The sequence below is a fragment of the Arachis stenosperma genome, chromosome 10 (assembly GCF_014773155.1).
Source record: "Arachis stenosperma cultivar V10309 chromosome 10, arast.V10309.gnm1.PFL2, whole genome shotgun sequence".
NCBI lineage: Eukaryota > Viridiplantae > Streptophyta > Magnoliopsida > Fabales > Fabaceae > Arachis > Arachis stenosperma.
In genome coordinates this window covers 111,807,279-111,828,951 of record NC_080386.1, presented here as the reverse complement: position 1 = coordinate 111,828,951, position 21,673 = coordinate 111,807,279, and the positions used below count along the sequence as shown (strand labels likewise).

The 21,673-nt window shown below is 34.0% G+C and overlaps 3 protein-coding genes across 5 annotated transcripts; all 3 read right to left on the bottom strand.

The window, feature by feature from the left end:
* Window positions 1–726: 726 nt before the first annotated feature.
* Window positions 727–2,523, bottom strand: LOC130957478 (peroxidase 46-like). The gene is made up of 5 exons (XM_057884334.1): window positions 2,514–2,523; window positions 2,147–2,289; window positions 1,645–1,824; window positions 1,226–1,391; window positions 727–1,142 (listed from the first exon to the last, which is right to left on the bottom strand). Exons 1-5 carry the CDS (start codon window positions 2,521–2,523, stop codon window positions 727–729), a joined length of 915 nt encoding a protein of 304 aa, XP_057740317.1.
* Window positions 2,524–3,349: 826 nt separating this feature from the next.
* On the bottom strand, window positions 3,350–6,225 carry LOC130955857 (lariat debranching enzyme). The gene is made up of 9 exons (XM_057882841.1): window positions 5,970–6,225; window positions 5,730–5,887; window positions 5,515–5,636; window positions 5,146–5,339; window positions 4,646–4,828; window positions 4,428–4,546; window positions 4,153–4,292; window positions 3,935–4,054; window positions 3,350–3,739 (listed from the first exon to the last, which is right to left on the bottom strand). Exons 1-9 carry the CDS (start codon window positions 6,090–6,092, stop codon window positions 3,648–3,650), a joined length of 1,251 nt encoding a protein of 416 aa, XP_057738824.1. The 5' UTR covers window positions 6,093–6,225; the 3' UTR covers window positions 3,350–3,647.
* Window positions 6,226–15,426: 9,201 nt separating this feature from the next.
* On the bottom strand, window positions 15,427–21,389 carry LOC130954704 (sucrose-phosphatase 1-like). 3 transcript variants are annotated; one of them, XM_057881463.1, is made up of 10 exons: window positions 21,219–21,389; window positions 19,726–19,856; window positions 19,341–19,640; window positions 19,047–19,148; window positions 18,658–18,852; window positions 18,478–18,560; window positions 18,273–18,387; window positions 17,005–17,191; window positions 16,008–16,054; window positions 15,427–15,912 (listed from the first exon to the last, which is right to left on the bottom strand). In XM_057881463.1, the coding sequence occupies exons 2-10, from the start codon at window positions 19,783–19,785 to the stop codon at window positions 15,820–15,822; spliced, it is 1,182 nt and encodes a 393-aa protein (XP_057737446.1). In that variant the 5' UTR covers window positions 19,786–19,856; window positions 21,219–21,389; the 3' UTR covers window positions 15,427–15,819. The 3 variants fall into 3 exon arrangements, with proteins under 3 accessions (XP_057737446.1, XP_057737445.1, XP_057737444.1); XM_057881462.1 differs by having other exon boundaries at window positions 18,273–18,560; window positions 19,726–19,875; window positions 21,219–21,350; XM_057881461.1 differs by having other exon boundaries at window positions 15,428–15,912; window positions 18,273–18,560.
* Window positions 21,390–21,673: the final 284 nt, after the last annotated feature.

Below are 21,673 nucleotides of genomic sequence, written 5' to 3'. Positions count from 1 at the left end.
AGCTGCTTGGAGTCATTAAGTTGATAGAAAAAAAATATATTTTAATAAAAAAATATTTTTTTATTTTTTAGTATATTTAGTAAATTTTTAGTAATAAAAATAAAAGTATTAGAAAAATAAAAAATATTTTTTTTGCAGAAATTATTTTTAATATAAAAATGAAGATAATATTTTAGTTAAAAATTAATATTTGAAATGTATTACAGTATTGTGGATGTATAAAAAAAGTGTTCAACACGCATCCTAGGTAATGACCAAAATGTTGACACATGTCCACACATCTTGCATGTTGCCAGAATGATAACACGTCTCCAATACGCAAGGGTAATTACACTAAATAATTTCATTTTTCAACAAAAACACCAATATTTTTGCCATATAAAATAAAATTAGCCTCTTTTTTTGAGAAGCTACCGTTTACATATTTTTTAAAATATTTTTTCTCAAAAAAAAATTTCACATAATAAATAAACAAAAATACTTTTATATTATTATATCCAAATATAATTGATAAATAAAAAGATTTTTTTGCGTAAAATATCAAAACATAAATTTATTTTTGCTTTTTTTACAACATCTTTTCAAAAAAGATAATTTAAAAAAATATCTTTTTTATAAGCTCACCCAAACAAAGTCATAGTAAAGACACAAATACAATCTTGTAGAAAAGCTGTTTGTCTTTATGCATAGAGAACCATGTTTGTCTGTACAACCACTTTTCATTCCTTATGCATTAGTTGATGCACAAGTACGTCTAATTTCACCATCATTCCCTGTTTTCACTCCAACACTTGTGAGCTTCAAGAAAGCTTGGCTCCAATTTACAAAGAAAAGTTGTTGATTGTTTGCAAAATCCTTCACCATTGTTCTTGTGCTGTTTTCATTCAGCAAAGCAGAATCTGACTGGAAAAGCCCTTTGTGCACCAAGAGATTCCGATAGTACTGGTTGTCAAAGACCATAGGTGTTTCAGGATCATTGTTCACTGTAGCAGATGCCATTGCACTTGCTGGACACTGTTTCATTAGCTCAACAGCATAGTTACTGTCCAGAGTCTTGTCGATGAGTGTGAGCCGTCCCTTCGTGTCTTCTTGGAATCGGCCTCTGAATGCATTGCAATGAGCCACTCCGATGGTGTGAGCTCCTGCAAAGACTAGCCATCACTAATTAAGTATCTAATATGATGTTAAAAGAACACTGAGAAAGATCAAGAGCAAGAACATGCACCTGAAAGGATGACAAGATCAAGAACAGACAATCCTTTAGATGTGAAAAGCTTAACCATCTCATCCATTGTAAAACTTGTGTCCACGATGTTAGGCCTGACATTCGAAGCAAGCGAAACCATTCCATCTCTTCTTCCTGTGGGAATTTGAACCATTGGTCCGCCAGCCTATTCTCGAAAGCACTTCAATTGAATTAATTAACCACCTTATATTGATATGATAGTGAAGACTCACATGCAGTTGTTTTTATATGAAGTTAATGCTGAGAACTGTTAGATGATTTGATATGTTTGACTAAATTACAATTTAATGATTTTCAACCATCAACTTCACATGAAAACAACTGCATATGAGTTTCCACCTAATATGATGCATGCATTGTCGAAGAATATGAGCATGCAGTGTGAGGGAGAAACTTACAATTCCAACTGCATCTCTGGCTGCAAGAGCAATGATATCCGCACAAGAAACAGTTTCAGGGCAAAGCATCTCAAGGAGTCTTTTTGCTGATTCTATAACTGAATATCCACCAACAGACCTATTTCCTGGATCAGTTTGCTCAGTATTGTTCCCAATTAGCATCAAAGATGCATCGCATCCCTGCATGTATTAATTACTTTTGAGTCATAATTGAATACAAAAAAAACAAGAGTGACTTTATGTTATTTCCCTCAAAGTTGCATGCATCCTGTATAACCATCTCAGCTAATCAAATTTTGCATCACACAACCATGCATGCTTGTATCCATTTAATGTTTAATAAGGATACTGTTAAGATATAAAGCCGTTCGTTCATTTGTTTCTAACAGTTTAAGTTTTTCAATGAGAAGGTTCTTAAAACTATGAAACAAACTGAACTAAAAAAGAGAGGCAAACTTATGGTTTAGCATAGTATGTTTGGCTTGCATGGACAATGACTAACCTCCACAAAGCAATCATGGAAAACCAAGCGGAGGAGCTTTCCTGGAATGGAAGGATCATTGGAAGAGGAAGAGGTAACTATGTCCCTTATGATGAACTCAGCTGAAGGGCATGAAGCTGCATAGAAGTTGAAAGAGAGGCTATCTGCAAAAGAAAAGACAAAAAGAGAAGAGACTGCAATGGAAAGAATCACCCTTCTAGTTTCCATGAAAACAAAGTATTTAGTCTTTTTTGGGGGATTCTAAGTGCAGTGTTAGGAAGACCCTTTCACTTTGAATACAGATACTTGATAATTTATTGATGCACATTTATTCATTCATATACATATATCAAAAAAGAGGTGGCCAGCCAGGTATTTGTCCCCATACAAGCCCCCATTTAAAACTGCATTAATGCAGTTTGGTGAGTCAGTAGAAAAGTAGATGTGAGGGTTATTTATGTATGTCAATTACTGAACTTATTTCATGTCATCAAGGTCAAGGTCCTAAAGATGATCGAGGTAAATTCTTAAATTGCACACTTTTATAATAGGAAACAATTACTGCTACATTTCATGGGGAAACTGCTTCTATAAAGGTCTTTCTATTTAGTTATGCACACTTTCAAATTAGGAGATGTTGTAAGGTTAAAATTAATACAGCAACCTATATAGTTAAAGAAGCATGTGATATCTCTGATCATAGCCTTTACTGATGTTCTAGTATGTCAAGAATGTTACCACTGTTCAAGTTCGTTCTTAGGTTTTATGCAGCGTTTGTCGCAATGTATTTGTTTTGCACTTTAATTTGATAATATACATGTGTAGTTTCTGTGATGTGTTAAATTATTAATATGTTGCTTGGATAACATTTTGGTTTATAATAAGTTAAAAATAAAAAAGGCCACCGCAGACAGAAATAAGTGAAAATATTCTAATACATCCCTTTTGTAAACTTAAAGTGGAAAATGTTTACTATTTTCTTCAAATTATCGCATAAAGTATAACCTAAATGATATTTCAACTTGCAAATTTGAAAGTTGAAAATATTAGTCCCAAGGAACATAAAACATTTATGTTTTTTTATCTTGGACCAGCAGTAAATATCAATTTACTTTTTTGAAAAGTTAAAAGTTAAATCACATAAAAGAAATCATGGCATACACATAAATCTTCCTAAATAGCGAATGAATGGTGATGTCTAGATACCGTTGAGAAGAACAGCATTAATAAATCCCTTGAAATGGAACAAATTTTCTCATTGAGTTGTTAAGTACAAGTATACAACACTATTTGTCAGATCCAGCTAGACTTTGCAGTACAAGGGGCAAAATCATGGGTGGGTCACCATTTTTTAATTGTTTGTTGGTGTGGCTTGGCAACCACAAGTCCACAACTGTAACTATTGAAAAGGCCTAAAGGCTTTGTTTTGGTTTGTTAATTATTTATGTACATAGAAACTCAAAAATAAGTCTCCAGTCAATTGGTCTAAAATGCTAGTCAATTGCAAAATTGATTCAGCAGTTCAAAGTTCAGTTTCCACGTCTTGAACATTTGAGAGATCATCATCTTCCAAATCATCAATAGGAATGTCTTCACTGTCATAATCGACAGGGCCTAGATATGAATAAAAATAATTTTATATAAGTGATTAACTCAGAAAAAGTTTTTAAGAGACAAAAATATAATACCGTTGTAATGCTATTGAAGCAACTTTGGCAATGACATCAGCAATACCAATTAGAAGAGATAACTACTAAAAGAATGGCTTCCCATATGAGACGATGACAATTAAGAAAGGCTAAAGTTTACCTCTTCCAATGGAGCGAGAAGGATAAGGTGACAAGTCAGTTGATTCAGGATTCTTATCAAGGAGGTATGGAAGGTCAAGAAACTGTAAAAGAGATTCTGTTTGAGGATTCCGAGGACAACCTGCAGAAAGAATAAACGATATTAGGATATCATCTTTAACCATAGATCAAGGTGAACTATAGTTAATTTGGAGTTTGCAATGGAAAACAAAGAAATACCAGCAAAAGAACCATGAAAATTGGATTGAGAAGGATCATAACACGGAGCAGTTTTAACAAATTCAAAAGGTTTGCACCCTCTCTGTTGTAACCTGCTTCTAACCCATTGGCGACAATCATCCATCTCAAGATTCACACCTCTGTCACCAATGCAAATAGAAATTATTAGTTTTTTAAACTTTGGTAGGAAGGGAGGCGAGAACAGCAGGACAAATATGATTTTAAATGAGTACTCAAATTATATGCGTTATTTAAGGTCACTATAATGCACACACCTGAAATCTGCACCCTTGGGTGTCAGCGGGAATATAGAGTTGAACCTCCTTGTTATGGCTAACCATTCTTCATCATACTGAATCTCATAAGGGCCTGCCTCTGATTCGATTTCCACTATCTAAACATGCAGGACATACCATGAGTTTGGTTACTAACATAAAACAGCCATTACAGAGGATTAGCCTGCACTTAATACTTAAGCCTCTATAGTCTATACCTGCAAGAAGTCGCGCCGAGGAAGACATTTATCAAGTGCAAGGAATTTTGTCAGCGGACCTCCTTCCCCGTGCTGAACAAGAGCAGCAAACTTGCAATGTAAATGAGCAGAAAACCAATATTGTGGTTTCAGTTTACCTAGAAGTTGAGAAGCAGCTTTACTCCCAAGTCTTCCTTCCTCAATCTGGCAAAAATGAGAATATCATGCTGTCATAAACAATGTAATTAAAAAAAAAAAAAGATAATGCATGCCATCAAAGATTATATGACTGCTCAAAAAAGATTATGTATATGACAGCTTCATTTTTGCCTTGTATAAAAAGAAGTGAGGATAGTGTCCTGAATTTTAGGGCTTTTGAGTAGCAAGACAATGAGGTTTTAGCCAAAAGAATGAAAAAAAAAAACCCGAAGTCATCGACACCCAGCAAGAATTAGTTATAAATTAAATACATTGCTAAATAAGCTCCTCGATTAAAAGAACAATCAACTGAAAAATAACACCTCCTGCTTAAAAAAGGGCTTTCGCCGTACAAGCTCCCTCCAATCCCCACAATCAGTGATCCTCACGGGCCAATCATGAGAAAGAAAGATATCAATCGGTTCCTCAATTTGCATGAGTTTGTGAACATCGTATTCTCGAACATGATACACGGACCTGATGGTGCTCTGATCATAGGGAGGTCTCTCAAAGTGTCCTGCACAAAGAACAAACACCCTGTATCATCATATAGTAATTACAACAGAAAATACTACACTCCCTACACACTAACCCTTAATGCAAGAGCCATTCAACAAATAGTTTGTTAAATGGTAGTACCAATACAAGCCTATAACTCATTCATAGCAAAGATACAAAAGCAGATTAACAACCTGATTTATAGTGGCGAGCATTATAAATGCCGGAAAGCCCACCAATTCGGACATTCCCAAACTTGATTACCCCAGCAACTCCCAAGAAATATATATTAGGTGCAGCCCATCCTCCATAATACCTAGTTACAATACACGCACAACTTCAAAAGTTAGCAGTGCCCTAAATTCCTAAACCCTAAACCCTAAACTACAAGAGAAGAAAAATAACTCACATTTCCCACAAGTAATTGGAGGCTTCATGGTTGCCACCGATGAAGATGGTGGGATAAGGAGCAACCTCCAAGCCAGAATAGTACTTCCAGAACGAATTCATGGATCGGAATTTCGGGGGAACGTTCATGCTTTTCAAATCTTGCTCATTCCTAACAGCCTAATCTTCACGAAGTGCACAGTTAATTAATGAAAAGATTGAGAATTTGTGAAGTGATTGTGAAATGTGAAGTAGTAAGTACCTGGAAATCTCCGCAGCAGAGGAGGAGATCGATTTTGATGTTTTGGGTTTCCTCGAGATGCTTGAGGGTTTTGTAGACATTGTCGAGTTCGCCATGCATGCACCCTTCCACTGCTATCTTCATCCTCCTTCTTCTTCTTCTTCTTCTTCTTCAAACAGTAGCAGCACTTTGGGTTTTATTGAAATCAAAACAAAACTCTAATCCCTGAAATGCGCTCGCTTATATGATTATTAGTTTATTACCCTACCAATCAAATACTATAATTTTCCATGAATTAAATATATTTAAAAAAACGCATTAAAATATCTATAACTAATTGCAGTAAAAAAATGTAGAGGCATGAAAGAATTGCTCCTTACAGCTATACGTATGTATGTAAACTGGGATTTTTTTTTAAATAAATATATTAATTATCAAAATATGCATTTATGAGCGTTTTTACCGAAAAATATCACATCACTTGTTTACACTGCAAATAAGATAAGACTAAGAATAAATACATACAGTGTAAACTAGATAAGTGGATAATTATAACATATACAATATAAACGAGATACGTTAAAATAAATTTCCGGCAACTATATAAGAATGTGTCACTTTTTGTATCCTCCATAAACATTTTCCTACTTTTTTGATATCTATTCCTTTCGAAAATAAGCGAAAATGTTCATTAGTAGTGGTTACTTGATTGTAAGTGTATATTTCAATTGTCGTACGAAAAATAGTTGTTAAGTTTAGAAAACCTATGTTTAATTAAAATGATAATCAAACATTATTAAAATATAAATTAAAAAATTATTAAAATATTTGTTTAAAATGCTTTTAATGGTTTGTGTGATGCTTTTGTTAGTGTGCAGGAAAATCAATTTCCATAATGGGCCAAAAAAGGTTAAATAAATCTACTTTGATCAATGAATTAATTTAGTTTTGTGCAAAATTAAATCAGTCAAGTGGCTGAATAGTGAGATTGAGACAAGACAAATCAATAGCCCATGAACTAATTTTGACAAATCAAAAGAAAAGAAGGAAATGGCCAAAAGACTTCAAAGCATGTTTCGGTTGTTCCATGCCTTGGTTACTGGAACCCAAATCTCAATTCAATTAACTTCATTTCTTGGTAACCAAAAGTCTTACACGTTACTTTATGTCTTGGGTAATGAAAGTGGGAATTTAATTTGATTTAATTCTATTTAATGCTTCCACTGAAAGTTTTCCTTCTTCTCTTTTCTCTCTCCTTTGTTTCGGTCACATCAATCTTTCAAGGAAGAAGATAGAAGAAAAATGAAGTCTCAGAGAAAAGACTATGAAAAAAGCTTTAGAAAGATATTTTCTACAAAAGGAAAGATTTGAAGAAAGGTTTCAAGATTTCTTTGCCATGTAAGGAAAAAAAAGGCCTTGGTTCATGAAGCAAATCTATCTTGAAAGCACAACAAAGATTCATTTCCATTTTTGTGAAGAGGATAGCCTCTGAGTCTCAAGAAGGAAGAAGCAAAAATGGAAAACTTGAAGCTGTCATGGGACAGATGCTTATCAACGCTCAGAATCAATTCTTAGGACCAAAGCCAAGATCAATGGCCAAGATTGAAGAAGATGCATGAAAAAGGATGAGAAAGGTACATGCAAGTAGGTTCGGGTTCCCTCTCTCTCCTCTTTGTTCGAACCGCTGCTGCTCTAAGGTTGGAGAAGAAGTTGCTGGGTTGGTTGAACTGGTTTCAACCTTGGAAACTTCCCCTTCTATATTAAGGGTGAATGGCCAAAGGTTGAGGCAAGAAGAGTAAGTGAAAGCACAGAGTTCTCATAGCTGCCATAGCTTCTTGAGTTCTTCTCCTTTAATGGTGTTCATTTTGTTTTCTTTTTCTTAGTATTGTCTGTCTGAGTCTCATGGTAAAAGTCAAATATGGTGAGGTTTGTAAGAAAAAACCAGTGAGAGGTAAAAGGCAGTGAGTAATATTAGAGAAAAAGCCATAGATGTCTCAGAGTTTCTTTGTACATTTATCTATTGTGTGTCATGATCCTGTGGGTATTCTCTTGTAAGTTGGGCTAGCACTTGGCTATTGAAAACTTGGTTTGAGTCCAAGTCAAGTTCAGATTGGAGTTGGAATCTGGATTCGTCCCATATAGGAATGGGTAGTTCCTAGGGAGAAATTGGTGTTTGTAATGTTGTGAAAACATAGTAAAATTCCATCATTGTTGTGATGGAGACTGGATGTATGCTACATTGTACCTAGTAGCTGAACCAAGATATATCTGGTGTTACTTCATCTTCTCTACTCATTTCTCTGTTTCTGTTTATCAGGAGACAAAAACAAAAGTGTCTCTCAACTCGGTACGAGACAAAACAAAAGTGTCTCTCAACTCAGCACGAGACAAAAGCAGAAAAATCTCCTGAAGTTCTTTTGAAAACTCAGAAATTAATATTCAGCAAAAAGGGGCTAAGATTCAACCACCCTTCACTTAGCCACTGATTACCATCAATTAGTATCAGAGCTTGGTTTCAAAGAGATCAAGCTTTGCAGCTTGGAGGAAAGAAATTCTTTATGCAGCTTGGTTTCAAAAATGGGAATTATGCCAAAATCAAATTACAATATTTCTCGCTTGGGCCAATTAGTGATTACTATTCTATATTGGTAAGTTTGTGTTGTAGAGTGTTGACCTGTTTGAAAGTTCACTTATTTTTCCGATTCAATTCAGGAATTCAGCTGGTAATGTAGCAACAGTGGCTGCTAGTGTTCTACAGCATCAGATCCCTTTACATTCCATTGTTACTAATCTTATTTTAAGATTTATGTTAGACTATAATTATATTTTAGGATGTTTATAATTTATTTATTATTCTATTCTAAAACGGTTTTTCTAGTTGAACCACCGGTTGGACCGGTTGAACCAATAAACCAGTGAACCAATGACTAAAGCGGTTTGATGACCGGTCCGGTTCTCAGAACCTTGGATATGACACATATAATTACATAAAAACAAGCAATAGTCACAATAAAAAAGTTAAAGTTTTTACTTGTAGATAATGATGACCTTGGAAAGAAGTAAGAAGAGAAACAATGTCTTCTTAACACCCTTGACAGGCTTAGAGAGTAACAAGTATGAAACTGGGCCAATGAGAATAGGGACAGTTTCAACAACAACTTCTGTAAAAGAAAATAAATACTCAATCACAATGTTAATAATTGATATGCATAAATACGTAAAAAGGCTAAAAATTATGTTTTGAACATAATGATCTACCCAAGTGGCAAGATATTATTAGATATAAGAATATCAAGAATAAATTTCAATTCAACTTAACAAATGAATTAAATAAAATTAAAAAAAATTAAAAACCTTGCTAATTGTTACCTTGATGCAAATCATGCTAGAGTGAGGTATAAGCCACATTTGAAATTTTTCATAATCTCATTTGTGTCAAATACAAGAATCAAGAATAAAACATTAGAATTAGCTACTCTCCTAGGAATCAGAATTAAATATTCTCCTTTAAAGCACATAACTTTTAAAATGCAAAATTCTTAGATTATTTACCTGTAAAGTGGAACAATATCTTGTTCAATTTTGTCAGTCCAGAACGACCACTTCAATTGTACGGCTATAGTAGGACTATGAATAACATACGCTCTCCTAATAGCATCAGGACTTGCTTCAGATAGGAAAAGAAATGGAACTTCATCTTTGAGCAGAAACGGCAACAAGACCACCCAACAGTGATGGCGAGATATGGCAAGACACGGGAAGAGTAGAATACCAGCAACGGCTCATGGTGAAGAACAGATAATGAGTGACGACGTAAGGTGAAGTGCAGAAAACAAGCAACAACGCAGAACGAGGATCATAGAACCAACGACAGTGCTGAGAGATCTGAAAGTGTAGTGCGATAGCAGTAGAAGAAGGCAAGAACCATAGCATCAGAGACAAATGTTTCTCTTCTCTTCTAAAGAATGGTTAAAAGCTATGAAGCACAGACACTTCTCTAATTTGTCGTGTCCATGTGTCAGAGACATTTTGGACACGACATTCATCGACACTCGTCCGACACGCGTGTCTTTTATGTCCAACCGTGTCTTAATAAAAAAAAATTTCTCCGAACATGCTTACACCTAAATACCATCACGTGTCAATGTGTCTAGCCTTATTCTTAACATGTATTCTTAAAATGAGTTCAGTAATAGTATATATTATTAATTATTAAAACAAAAAATATTTTAAATACTTTATATATGAAAAATAATCAAAAAATTAATTTATATTTTAATATCAATAAAATATCAAAATATTATTATAATTTATCTAAAAAAATATTATATTTTATATATATGCCATATCTCATGTCTTATAAAAATTTTAAATTTGTATATCTATGTATCTTATGTCATATCGTGTTCTGTGTCTATATTAATGTCCGTGTATCATAAATTAAAAAAAAATTAAAAACTAAAAATATAAAGAAACAATATATAATTATCAATTCTTTTAAAAACTAAAAAGTGAGGTTTAATTCATAAATATTTTTACTATGATTAATGTTACTCCCACATAAAAATGGGAGTAACGAAACCATGGCCTTATAAATCATCTTATTGTGCTCGGATTAGATTAAATCTGCTTAAAAAAACAAATTTTAAACACCCTTTTATATTACTATAGTATATTTGACCCGAGGTTAAAGAATGGGAGAAAACGTATACATCTGGAAATTTTTTAAAACAAGCAAAAGGTTCATATAATTATTGAAGAAAAGAAAACACAATTATTCACTCTTTGTATTTTTTTATCTTTTAATTTCTTTACTATTGATTATTGATAAGTTTAATTTTGATGTATTACAATATAAATATTTTCTATATCACAAAATAATTATTTATACAAATAATATAAAAAAAATGATTATTTTTGTTGATATTATATTACATAATTAGATGTACAGATAAAATTATTTTACAAATATTAATCAAAATTAAATTCTATTGATATATACAATTGCATTTTCATAAAAAAAAAAATTAAAAAGTGAACGAATATTAAGAGAAGACACCACATTCTTTGTTCCCTCTCCTTGAGTTAAGATAACCTAGTTAATTCACTCTTTATTTATTAAATATATGTTAAAGTAATAAAAATTAAAATTAAATAAAATGATAAGTGATTTATAACTTAAGAGATTTTCTAGATTATATATAATGAAAAATACTTTAGAAAAGAACGTCATGCACCAATTCTTTTTATATTTCTAAAAAAATGATAACGCCACTCATTTTTTATAATGTCATTCCATACATGATCTTTTGTATTGTATATTTCTACGAATTAGTAAAAAAAGAGCGATATTACTAAATAGAAGTGGCAATATCCATTTCCATATTTTTATTCAACTACATTATGTATATAAAAAAAATAACCACCAAATCAATTATCCATATTGAATATGCATTGAGATATAAAATGCACACTAAAAATAAGTTAAATAATATATATATTTATACATAAATATATTATGTTTAATTTGGTAGCTAATTTTTGGTGGGACATATAACATTTTTTTTATTTTTATTATATATACTAATAAATCAATAGACACGAACATGTCTATTTATTTATTTATTTATTTTTTATTTATTAAATATATGTAAAAGTACTAAAAGGAAAATTAATTGAGATGATAATTTATTTATAACTTAACTAAGATGTCTCCAAAGTATTGAAAATAGATTAAAAAAATATTTTTTTATGAATTATATGCTATTATATGTATGCATGCCCTACACAAAAAGAATACATGAAAATATATGAATTTTTTAGAAAAAATTAAACAAAGATACATATAGCAATTATCAGTATAAATATTTTATAAAGTCACAATTTAATCTAAAATTTATCTATTTTCAATATTAAAAACATTAAAAAGTAAAAAGCAATTAATTTAAATAAGAAAATTGACCAAAATTGTTGTAATCTTAATGTTAAAAGTAAAATAAGAAACTATCTAATTGTTTGGTATTGTTCAATAATTTAAATATATCGAAATTCAATAAGTAATAAATTAATTAATATTTTATAATTTTAATTGAGTAAAAAAAATCATTTTAAAAAAATGACAAAGCTATTAATTATTTTATTTAATGTATACTATCTCCTTAGTCCTTATTTAAATAAAAGTAGTAATGTTAAATAAGAATTATTTGAGAATAAATGTTCTAGACTGGGTCTTAGATCCCGAATACTATAAAAAAGAAAGGTGAATTTTTGTAGGCCAAATTGAGCATGAATGTCCTCTAGGCTGCATCATCTATTCATCTTGCTGCTATTTGTGAAGAAGGTTATGGGCATTTGTAGCAAAACATGCTTAAACAGAACCAAAATGAAAGGAAAAATCTATCCAACTCAGGTAGGGAACAGCATATGTAAAGGTTGTGTTTGGATTATGTTATTAAAAAGGAAATATAAAGTCAAAGATATCAAGACAGATGGATAAAGACGGATTTGTAAAACAAAAAAAAAAAAACAACAAAGCCTTGTCCCACTAAGTGGGGTCGGCTACATGAATCAAACGACGTCATTGTGCTCTGTTATGTATCATGTCTATAGAGAGACCATTTACATGTAGATCTTGTTTGACCACCTCATGGATGGTCTTCTTAGGTCTTCCTCTGTCTTTCGCCTTTTATCCATCTTCAATCTCATTCACCCTCCTGACTGGATGTTCTATCGGTATTCTTCTCACATGTCCAAACCACCTGAGACGCGATTCAACCATCTTTTCCACAATGGGTGCTACTCCAACTATCTCCCTTATATCTTCATTCCTTATTTTATCCAATCGTGTATGACCACTCATCCATCTCAACATCTTCATCTCTGCCACACTCAACTTATGTTCGTGCTCCCCTTTAGCTGCCCAACACTCCGTACCATACAGCATAACCAGTCTTATAGCGGTGTGATAGAATTTACCTTTAAGTTTTAAAGCACTTTTTTGTCGCATATAAAACCAGATGCACTCCGCCATTTTGACCAACCTGCTTGGATCCTATGATTTACATCATGTTCAATCTCTCTATTATCCTGTATGATGCACCCAAGATACTTAAAACTTTTAACTTTTCCTAAGATGTTTTCTCCAATCTTCACCTCTATATTGGGGTTTTTCCTTCTCAAACTGAACTTACATTCCATATATTCCGTCTTGCTACAGCTTATGCGCAGACCATACACTTCTAAAGCTTCTCTCCATAACTCCAACTTCTTATTTAGGTCTTCCCTTGACTCTCCCATAAGGACGATATCATCAGCAAAAAGCATGCACCATGGCACAAGCTCTTGGATGTGCTCTGTGAGTACTTCCAAGACTAATGTGAAAAGGTATGGACTTAAGGATGATCCCTAGTGTAATCCTATACCAATAGGGAATTCCGCTGTCACACCACATTGAGTCTTCACACTAGTTGTGGCCCCATCATACATGTCTTTAATTGCCCGAATATATGCGATCCTTACTCTCCTATTTTCTAAAACCTTCCATAAGACCTCCCTTGGTATCCTATCATACGCTTTTTCCAAATCAATAAATACCATATGTAGATCCCTTTTGTTACTACGATACCTCTCCATCATCCTTCTTAATAGGTATATCGCTTCACTGGTAGATCTTCCTGGCATAAATCCAAATTGGTTCTCTGTTACTTGTGTCTCTTTTCTCAACCTCCGTTCTATCACCATTTCCCATAACTTCATAATATGACTCATAAGTTTAATCCCTCTATAATTTTCGCAACTTTATATATTTCCCTTATTCTTGTAGATAGGTACCAAGGTGCTCTTTCTCCACTCATCAGGCATCTTCTTTGACCTTAAAATCTCATTAAAAAGCTTGGTTAACCAGTTGATGCCTTTTTCTCCAAGTCCCTTCCAAACCTTAATCGGGATATTATCAGGTCCTACTGCCCTGCCATTTTTCATCTGCTTTAGAGCCTCTTTTACCTCGAAGTCTCGAATCCTTCGATAGTAGTCAAAGTTTTGATCTTCTTCCCTTGTGCATAATCGACCAAGGCTCGGAAGAGTCTTCTGTCCCTCATTAAACAACTCGTAGAAGTAGCTCTTCCACCTTTCATTAATCTTTTCCTCTTTAGCCAACACCTCTCCATCCTTATCCTTTATGCACTTAACCTGATCCAAATCTCTCGTTCTTCTTTCCCGGCTCTTTGCGATTCTATATATACCTTTTTCTCCTTCTTTCGTGCCCAAAGACTGGTAGAGACCCTCATATGCTCTTGTTTTTGCTTCACTTACAGCCACTTTTGTCTCTTTTTCTTAGCCGCCTTATATTTTTCTCAGTTATCTGCATTGCGGCATAAAGACCACTCTTTAAAGCATTCCCTTTTTATCTTTATCTTTTCTTGTATACTCGCATTCCACCACCAGGACTCCTTGTCTCTTGGTCCTATTCCTTTAAATTCACCAAAACTTTCTTTTGCTGTTCTTCTAATAACTTCTGCCATCTCCCTCCACATCTCTTCCACGCTTCCATTCCCATCCCACTTTGTCTCTTCTCCTACCCGTCTTAGGAAGCTTCTTTGTTCCTCACCTTTCATTCGCCACCACCTCGTCCTTGGGTTCTTCGTATAATATCTTTTCCTCAACTTTTGCTCAACGCGAAAATTCATGACGAGCACCCTATGTTGTGTTGTCAAACTTTCTCCTGGGATAATTTTACAGTTAATGCAAAATTTCCACTCTCCTCAACAAGAAGAAGTCGATTTGAGAGCTTGTCATGCCACTCTTATAGATTATAAGATGTTCGTCTCTCTTTTTAAAACATGTATTTGCGATGAGGAGATCAAAGGTTGAGGAAAAGTCCAAAATAGTTTTACCATCGGCATTGATCACCCCGAAGCCATGACCTCCGTAAATACTCCCATATCCAGTCATTTCTCTCCCAACATGGCCATTTAAATCTCCTCCTAAAAAAATCTTATCTCCCAAAGATATGCCTTGAACCAAACTCTTTAGATCCTCACAAAACCTTATCTTGTGTTGTTCGTCCGAACCCGCTTGCGGTGTATAGGCGCTAATCACATGGAAAGCACCTCCCTCCACCACAAGTTTGATAGAGATGATCCGATCTCCCACCCTCTTGACATCCACTATGTCTTTCTTCCACTGCTTATCCACAATTATTCCAACCCAATTCCTATTCTTCACATTTCTTGTATACCAAAGTTTGAAACCAGAAGTATCCAACTCCCTAGCCTTTGCACTAACCCATTTCGTTTCTTGTAAGCACATAATGTTAATCTTCCTCCTTGTCATGGTGTCCACCACCTCCATGGACTTTCCTGTTAGAGTGCCTATGTTCCATGTCCCAAATCTCAACCTTCTGTCGCTTCAACATTTACCTTTTACTTTATGAACTAGCTTATTTAGCCTCGTCTGTTCACGAAAACGCGAAAACCCTTACTCATTTAACACTACATCCGGGCACCGATGCAACAGCTCTTGCTTTGACACCGTACTCGAGCCATACGGCGCGTTGCTTCCGGACAACGACCTAACTTTAGCGCAATAATGTCTTTGATTCATGTCATGGGGGATTCGACTATATTTTTATGTTGGTTGCTGAAGACCTAACACAACCCTCCTCCTTTATCCGGACTTGGGACCGGCTATGTACCGCAAGTGTAACATAGGCGGAGTTATAAAGACGGATTTGTGAAGTATAAAAAACTACTACAAGAATTTTCTGTTTTCAGCATAAGTAATTATTTCTGCTTCTATCTTCCTAACCAAAGTTTCTCTCTCTGCTATATTTGTATTTATGATTAGCAGAGTTAATTAGTAAATCTTTAGTAATCTAGATAACCCAAGACATATCATCCTTTTCTCCAAAGCCATCCACCCAAGTCTGATGTATGTGCATCCAGGTAAACTGATCCTCTGCATCAATCTGCCAAAATATAGGTAGGTAAAAATGAAATTGTAGAATACTAATGAGGTAATTCCAAAAAAGGAAATTAAGAACAAACATGTTGACATTGATACCTTCGAATTCACCAAAACCTTTGTTGAACAACACCTCAACTCGTTCCCTGCTTTTGGACAACAGAGGACAAAATAAACTCTCAACAGTTCAAACAATGATGATTATGTATGCAACAAAGAGAAAATGAACAAATGAGAATCATTTTTGTACTAATCAAGCAGCGCAAGTTCCCTAAAGTACAATATGAATATGATTAATGAAAAGTTTAAAAAAGAAAATATAATGACAAACAAAAAGAATTGAAAATCGCCTTGCAACGAAAATGAGGAATTCATGCCAATCATAAATATTTAATATCAGAAAATGTCACAAGTTTCTGTAGAATAAGGCAATAAGCTGTGCATACTCTCCTATAAGTTGGTCATAACCTTGTGGCTAAATAAGGATGTCTTTACCAACACATGGTTGGTTGGAGTGGAGTGGCATACACTCCTTTCACTTAACTAGTGATTTCGGGTTTGATTTGATGGCGTGGAAAATCGGTTCTGGGTGAGCCATGCCAGCTATGGAATCTCAAATGCTCAAATAGGATTGCCTCTAATATGAAGATACTTATGGTTTCACCCAAAAAATAAGGATATCACTCATGTATCACTTAGTTATGGTCATAAATACTGATAGAATTTTGTTGTGCCACCTTCAAATGCTGATTGATTGATAATTAGTATCTAATGATATATAGGTAATATAGTTATATTAACCAGCAGTATAGGAATAAGAACTTTCCAGAAACTTAAGATACAATCGAAAGAAACACAATTACTTCTACAGTTTTTATGAATTACGGAAGAATACATCATGCTTTGACTCTCATTGATTCTGATTTGTTTTAGTTGGGAAACAGGTGCCATTTATCTTTTAACTGTCAAATAGTCTTTCTGTGTATCCTATTATATCTAACTTAAGAATACCGAAGAAGATGCAAGCTAGAAAAATATAAAGATCATCGGTAACAGAATTTAAGACTAATAAACTAATATATGATATAAATATCACCTGATAACTCCCACTTGTCAAATTTGACTAGCCATGAGCCTGAACTAACCATTGAAGTAGATATACGATCAACCCAAACCCGGAATTGTACTCCCTGCTTGTCACCAAACAAATTTACTATAGTATCTGTTAGCTCGTGTATAGGTTGGTCAACTCCAGAGGGATGGACAAAATTTCCAGTGGAATGCTGCAAAAACCCAAATTTAAGGGAGAGAAAAATATTGGCAACCCTTCAGTTATCAAAACTGAAAACTCCTCTAGCTTCAAATTGTAAACACCTCTCATTCAAATTTTTATAAAAATAAAAAATCAGGAGAGTTTTAATAGGGGTAGTAAGCAACCTGGCTGCACCCGGGTTTGTAATAGGAAATAGTGTAAAAAGGCAAACATAAACTGAAGCAAAGGAGCAACCAAATAGGGAATCAACTAACCAACGAGAAACTAAGCAAGACAGTGTGATCACCTCCGCTGTATTTATCTTAAAAGTTAAAACAATTTCTTTCCCTTACTATTATCTAACTACCAATTATTATCAACTAGTATCACATCACTTTTCTTGGCTCTGTGGGAACCTACTATACTGAAGCTGCTTTGGAAGTAGGAATGGACAACATGGAGAAGCAGATGGATGATGTTGGAAATAGAGTTGGCTACCCAGAGAATATGATCATTGTAATTAGTTGTATAGAATATTAGCACTAATAGGAAAGGTCACTCTGATTTAATTATAACTATTGACTATATCTCCTCCGTATATATCTTCCACCTACCAATATCAATAACAAGTCAGTTTTCTATTCTCACTTGTTGACAGGGGAAGGAACTGCTCGCGCACACTTAGTCACCAGCGCGACAAGCACCTGAAGGGGTGGACATGTTTGAATGGTGGCATTGCGAGGAGAGCTACTCAAGCTTGTCATCACCTCCAACATACAAGAAACCACAACTATTGTTCGTGGGATAGTACGGATAGTACTTGTTTTTCTCATGCAATGGGTCTTCATATTACAGGAGATGAAACCAAATGGAATAGCCAACCACCAAAGACTCATATGACCTCGTGTACACTAAGCCTTTCCTAGTGGTTTTAATACCCTAGCAGTTTTAATTACTCAATATCACTGATCCATGTAATGAAGATTCATCCAAGCCTTACAGTGCTTGTGACAAACAGTTCTATCATTTCACATTCATCCATTCAAGGGACTAGCTCTGACTGGTTTCAGAATGAATTTAAAACTAATTCAGAGTTTTACTGGAGAACTTACAATGATTGATTTTAAATATTGCACATACTCCTCAGAATTTTCAACCTCTGCACGCCTCCATCTCTCATAAAACAAGTAGAACATCACTACCTCATGGCAAGGCCTAAGAGATTTCCTGTTGTACATAGAGTCTCTAATATCTCTTGGAGACACATTTGGACCTAAAGAGAATTTACTAATTGCTTGGATAATACCATCTGCACACCTCTCAGTTGCATGAATGATTTTAGGACTGCCTGCTGCATTTTCAGCATACCACTGAAGCAACTCTTCCTGTGCATTACTTACCTGAAAATTAAGGGTATTGGTTTTAACAGTAACATCACAATAAGGAAACAAAGTAGACATAAATATGGTGAGTTTAGTAATTATAATTTCAGCAAACCATGACACCATATACTCCAGGCACAGTGAAGAGTTCAGCATCATTTCCAGAATCACCACAAACAAGAGTGTTGAGCGGTCCTGATCCATCAGCTTTTAACTTTCCCAGTAAAAATTCAAGAGCCTGTCCTTTGCCAGCAGCTTGGGGTAATATATCCAAAGCAATACCATTGCTATATATAATTTTCACATCTAACTGGGAAAGAAAGGAATTACATCAAAAGTAACAACAGCACATCTTTAACATTGTAATAAAACATCAGATGAAAACTACTTATGTGTCTGTTTATGTATACCTCTTTGTCTGTACACACACAGGCAAAAGGCAAGGCTTTTGAATGAAGTTGACAAAGTCTTGCCATTATGGTTGTTTATGAACTATAATCTTACCCCACGTTTTTCAAGACATCTCGAGAGAGTTTGCATGACTTTTGAGGCCTTCGTTTTATCCAAATAAAAGCTAACCTTGTGAGGCCTTTGCTCAGTTTCAGACTGCAATTACTCCAAAAATGTCAAATTCAGCAAGTTGTTAAGTGAATATAATATTCTGCTCTTTTTTCCTCCCTTTAAAACAAAAATCATTCATTTAAGGTCATTCTCCTTAGCATGATTCAATAGATAAGAACTGATATGCATGTTAAGCATCTTAATTTCTATCAATAGATTTATATAATAGATACATACTTGAAGAACAAGCTCAGGTAACCTAGCTGTTTCCTCCAACACTATATCTCGGTTCCACTTATGATTCAGATAATGTTCCCATCTGTCATCTGGTACCATGGATTCACCATATGTAATCTCAGTTCCCACGGACATTATTGTTATGTCAGGGGTCAATAAAGGTTTCTGCTTTCTTAGCTCGCAATATATAGTAGGCGATCTCCCAGTGGAGAAGACTAGAAGAGAATTATGACGATAATAAGCTTCCCATAGTGCATTAAACCTTAGAAGAGCTAGGTTCTCGGGATCATCATGGTCTACCTGCAAGTGCAACAACAGAAACAAGCTTCATCACATTTCACCGAGCATCATCTCTAAGATCACCATAAAAAAATATGATAGCTACCATTGTGAAATCAAGATCTGAAACTATCATAAGATTGGCAGAACCATTGAGCTGATCCATTAGTTTTTATTCTTCTTCACTGACGGAATTTCCCCAAAGTTTACCTTGTAAGAATCTTCAACAGTATGCACCTGCACAATTTCCACCATGCTAGTTTCAAAATTATTCAATTCAGGGTCCTAATCCCTCTTCCAAAATCCGAAACAGACAAAGCTCTATCATACAATGCTTCCAAATAAAAAAACAGAAAAATAACATTATAACCCAGAAAATAAAAGATCTCTGGTGCAAGTTCAAGACCATAATCTCACAAAAAAGAGCTCATAATAAGTAAATCCAAGCACAACAAGGGTTGTTAAATGGAACAATCCCTACACGCCTACTTATGCTAACAATCTAGGTCAAGTATAATAGGTACACAGTACTGCAAGTAGCAGAAGCATAGTCCTATAATGCATTACTAGCGAACCCAGTATTAGCTATGATTAGTTTAATAAAGCTAAATAAAAATTGTATCTGCTCATCAATTAAAACATGAATCTTGAAATAATTATTAGTTCATCCCTGGAATTGGATATCCCAAAAACTCATTTTTCAAGCGTGCTGTTAAATTGACAATTTAGCAAATACAGACACTAAACTCTGCCACACTAAAGATGATATCAGGCATTACTTGACAGTTAAAGCTAGAGGCTATAGGCTTTAATTAATCCAAGACATTCAGATTCCGGACAAACTGTTGATATATAAGTTGATGGTGTGAGAAGTGCATATTGAATAAGGACCCTGAAGTGTGAGTTGTGCTGATTCAACATGATGGTTAAAACAGTTAGAAAGCTAGAGGATCAGTTAGAGGTTGTTATCTTTAGTGGCAGATATCGAAATCTAGTTGGTTAACTTATAGCAAGTTGCAGAATTAGCTAGGTTCACTAAGTTAAGCTAGATATTTGTATATATAAGTAGAACCTCCATTACAGCAGAACCTCCATTTCACTCAATAAATCTACAGCTCAGAACAGATTTCAACACAAACAGAATTATTTACACCTAGAACTTGCAACAGTAAAAAAAAAATGAGAGAATTTTTTGGCCATACTGGAAGCACATTAACGTCTATTGAAGCTTCAAGGAATTACCCGTAGACAAATTTGATTCAATCGAAATTCAGCAACATATTTGACTCACGTGTGATTGCATTCAGGAATAAATAATAAATAAATAAGATAGCATATTCACATCTAAACTACATGGTTTCCAAATTATAAAAACCTATGGATTGAGAAACGACGTAAGCCAGAATTGCATTTCATGTTCCAAATGATTACGGAGGTGATGAAAAAATAAAAAAAAAAGGAAAAGAAAAGAAAAAGCAAGGAGATATTGAACGAGAAACTCACAAACAGTGTGAGTAAATAAAGAAAGAAAGAAACGGGAACTTAAAAAAAATAAAAATAAAATGATTTCGATATAATAAATTAGAAAGCATAGCTCACCGTTTTCTGCTGAGAGGAAAAGCTGGTTATCACTCAAGAAGGTAGTGCAGTTGAGAGGGGGCATTTTCCGTTGGTGCCGTCCAAGCTGGTTATCAATGAATCTAAGTGTAAACCAAAGATTCCTCACTATCAGTAAATGATGGGGTAAATTTTCGTATTGGTCATTAAGATTCGTGAGATTATTTATTTCGATCCTCAAAATTTAAAATTTATAAGAGAGAAAACAATAAATAGGTTTTTGATATTTTGACGGGGATATTTAAGTTTTTAAAAATTTAAAAATATAATTAAATTATTTATTTTTTTAAAATTTAGATAAATGTGATTTTTATTGTATTTATTTGGCTGATATGAATATATATATATATATATATATATATATGGATATATATGTGAAAAAATTTTAAAAATTTAATAAATTAGACTCAGAAATCGATATATTCAAATTTTGAAAA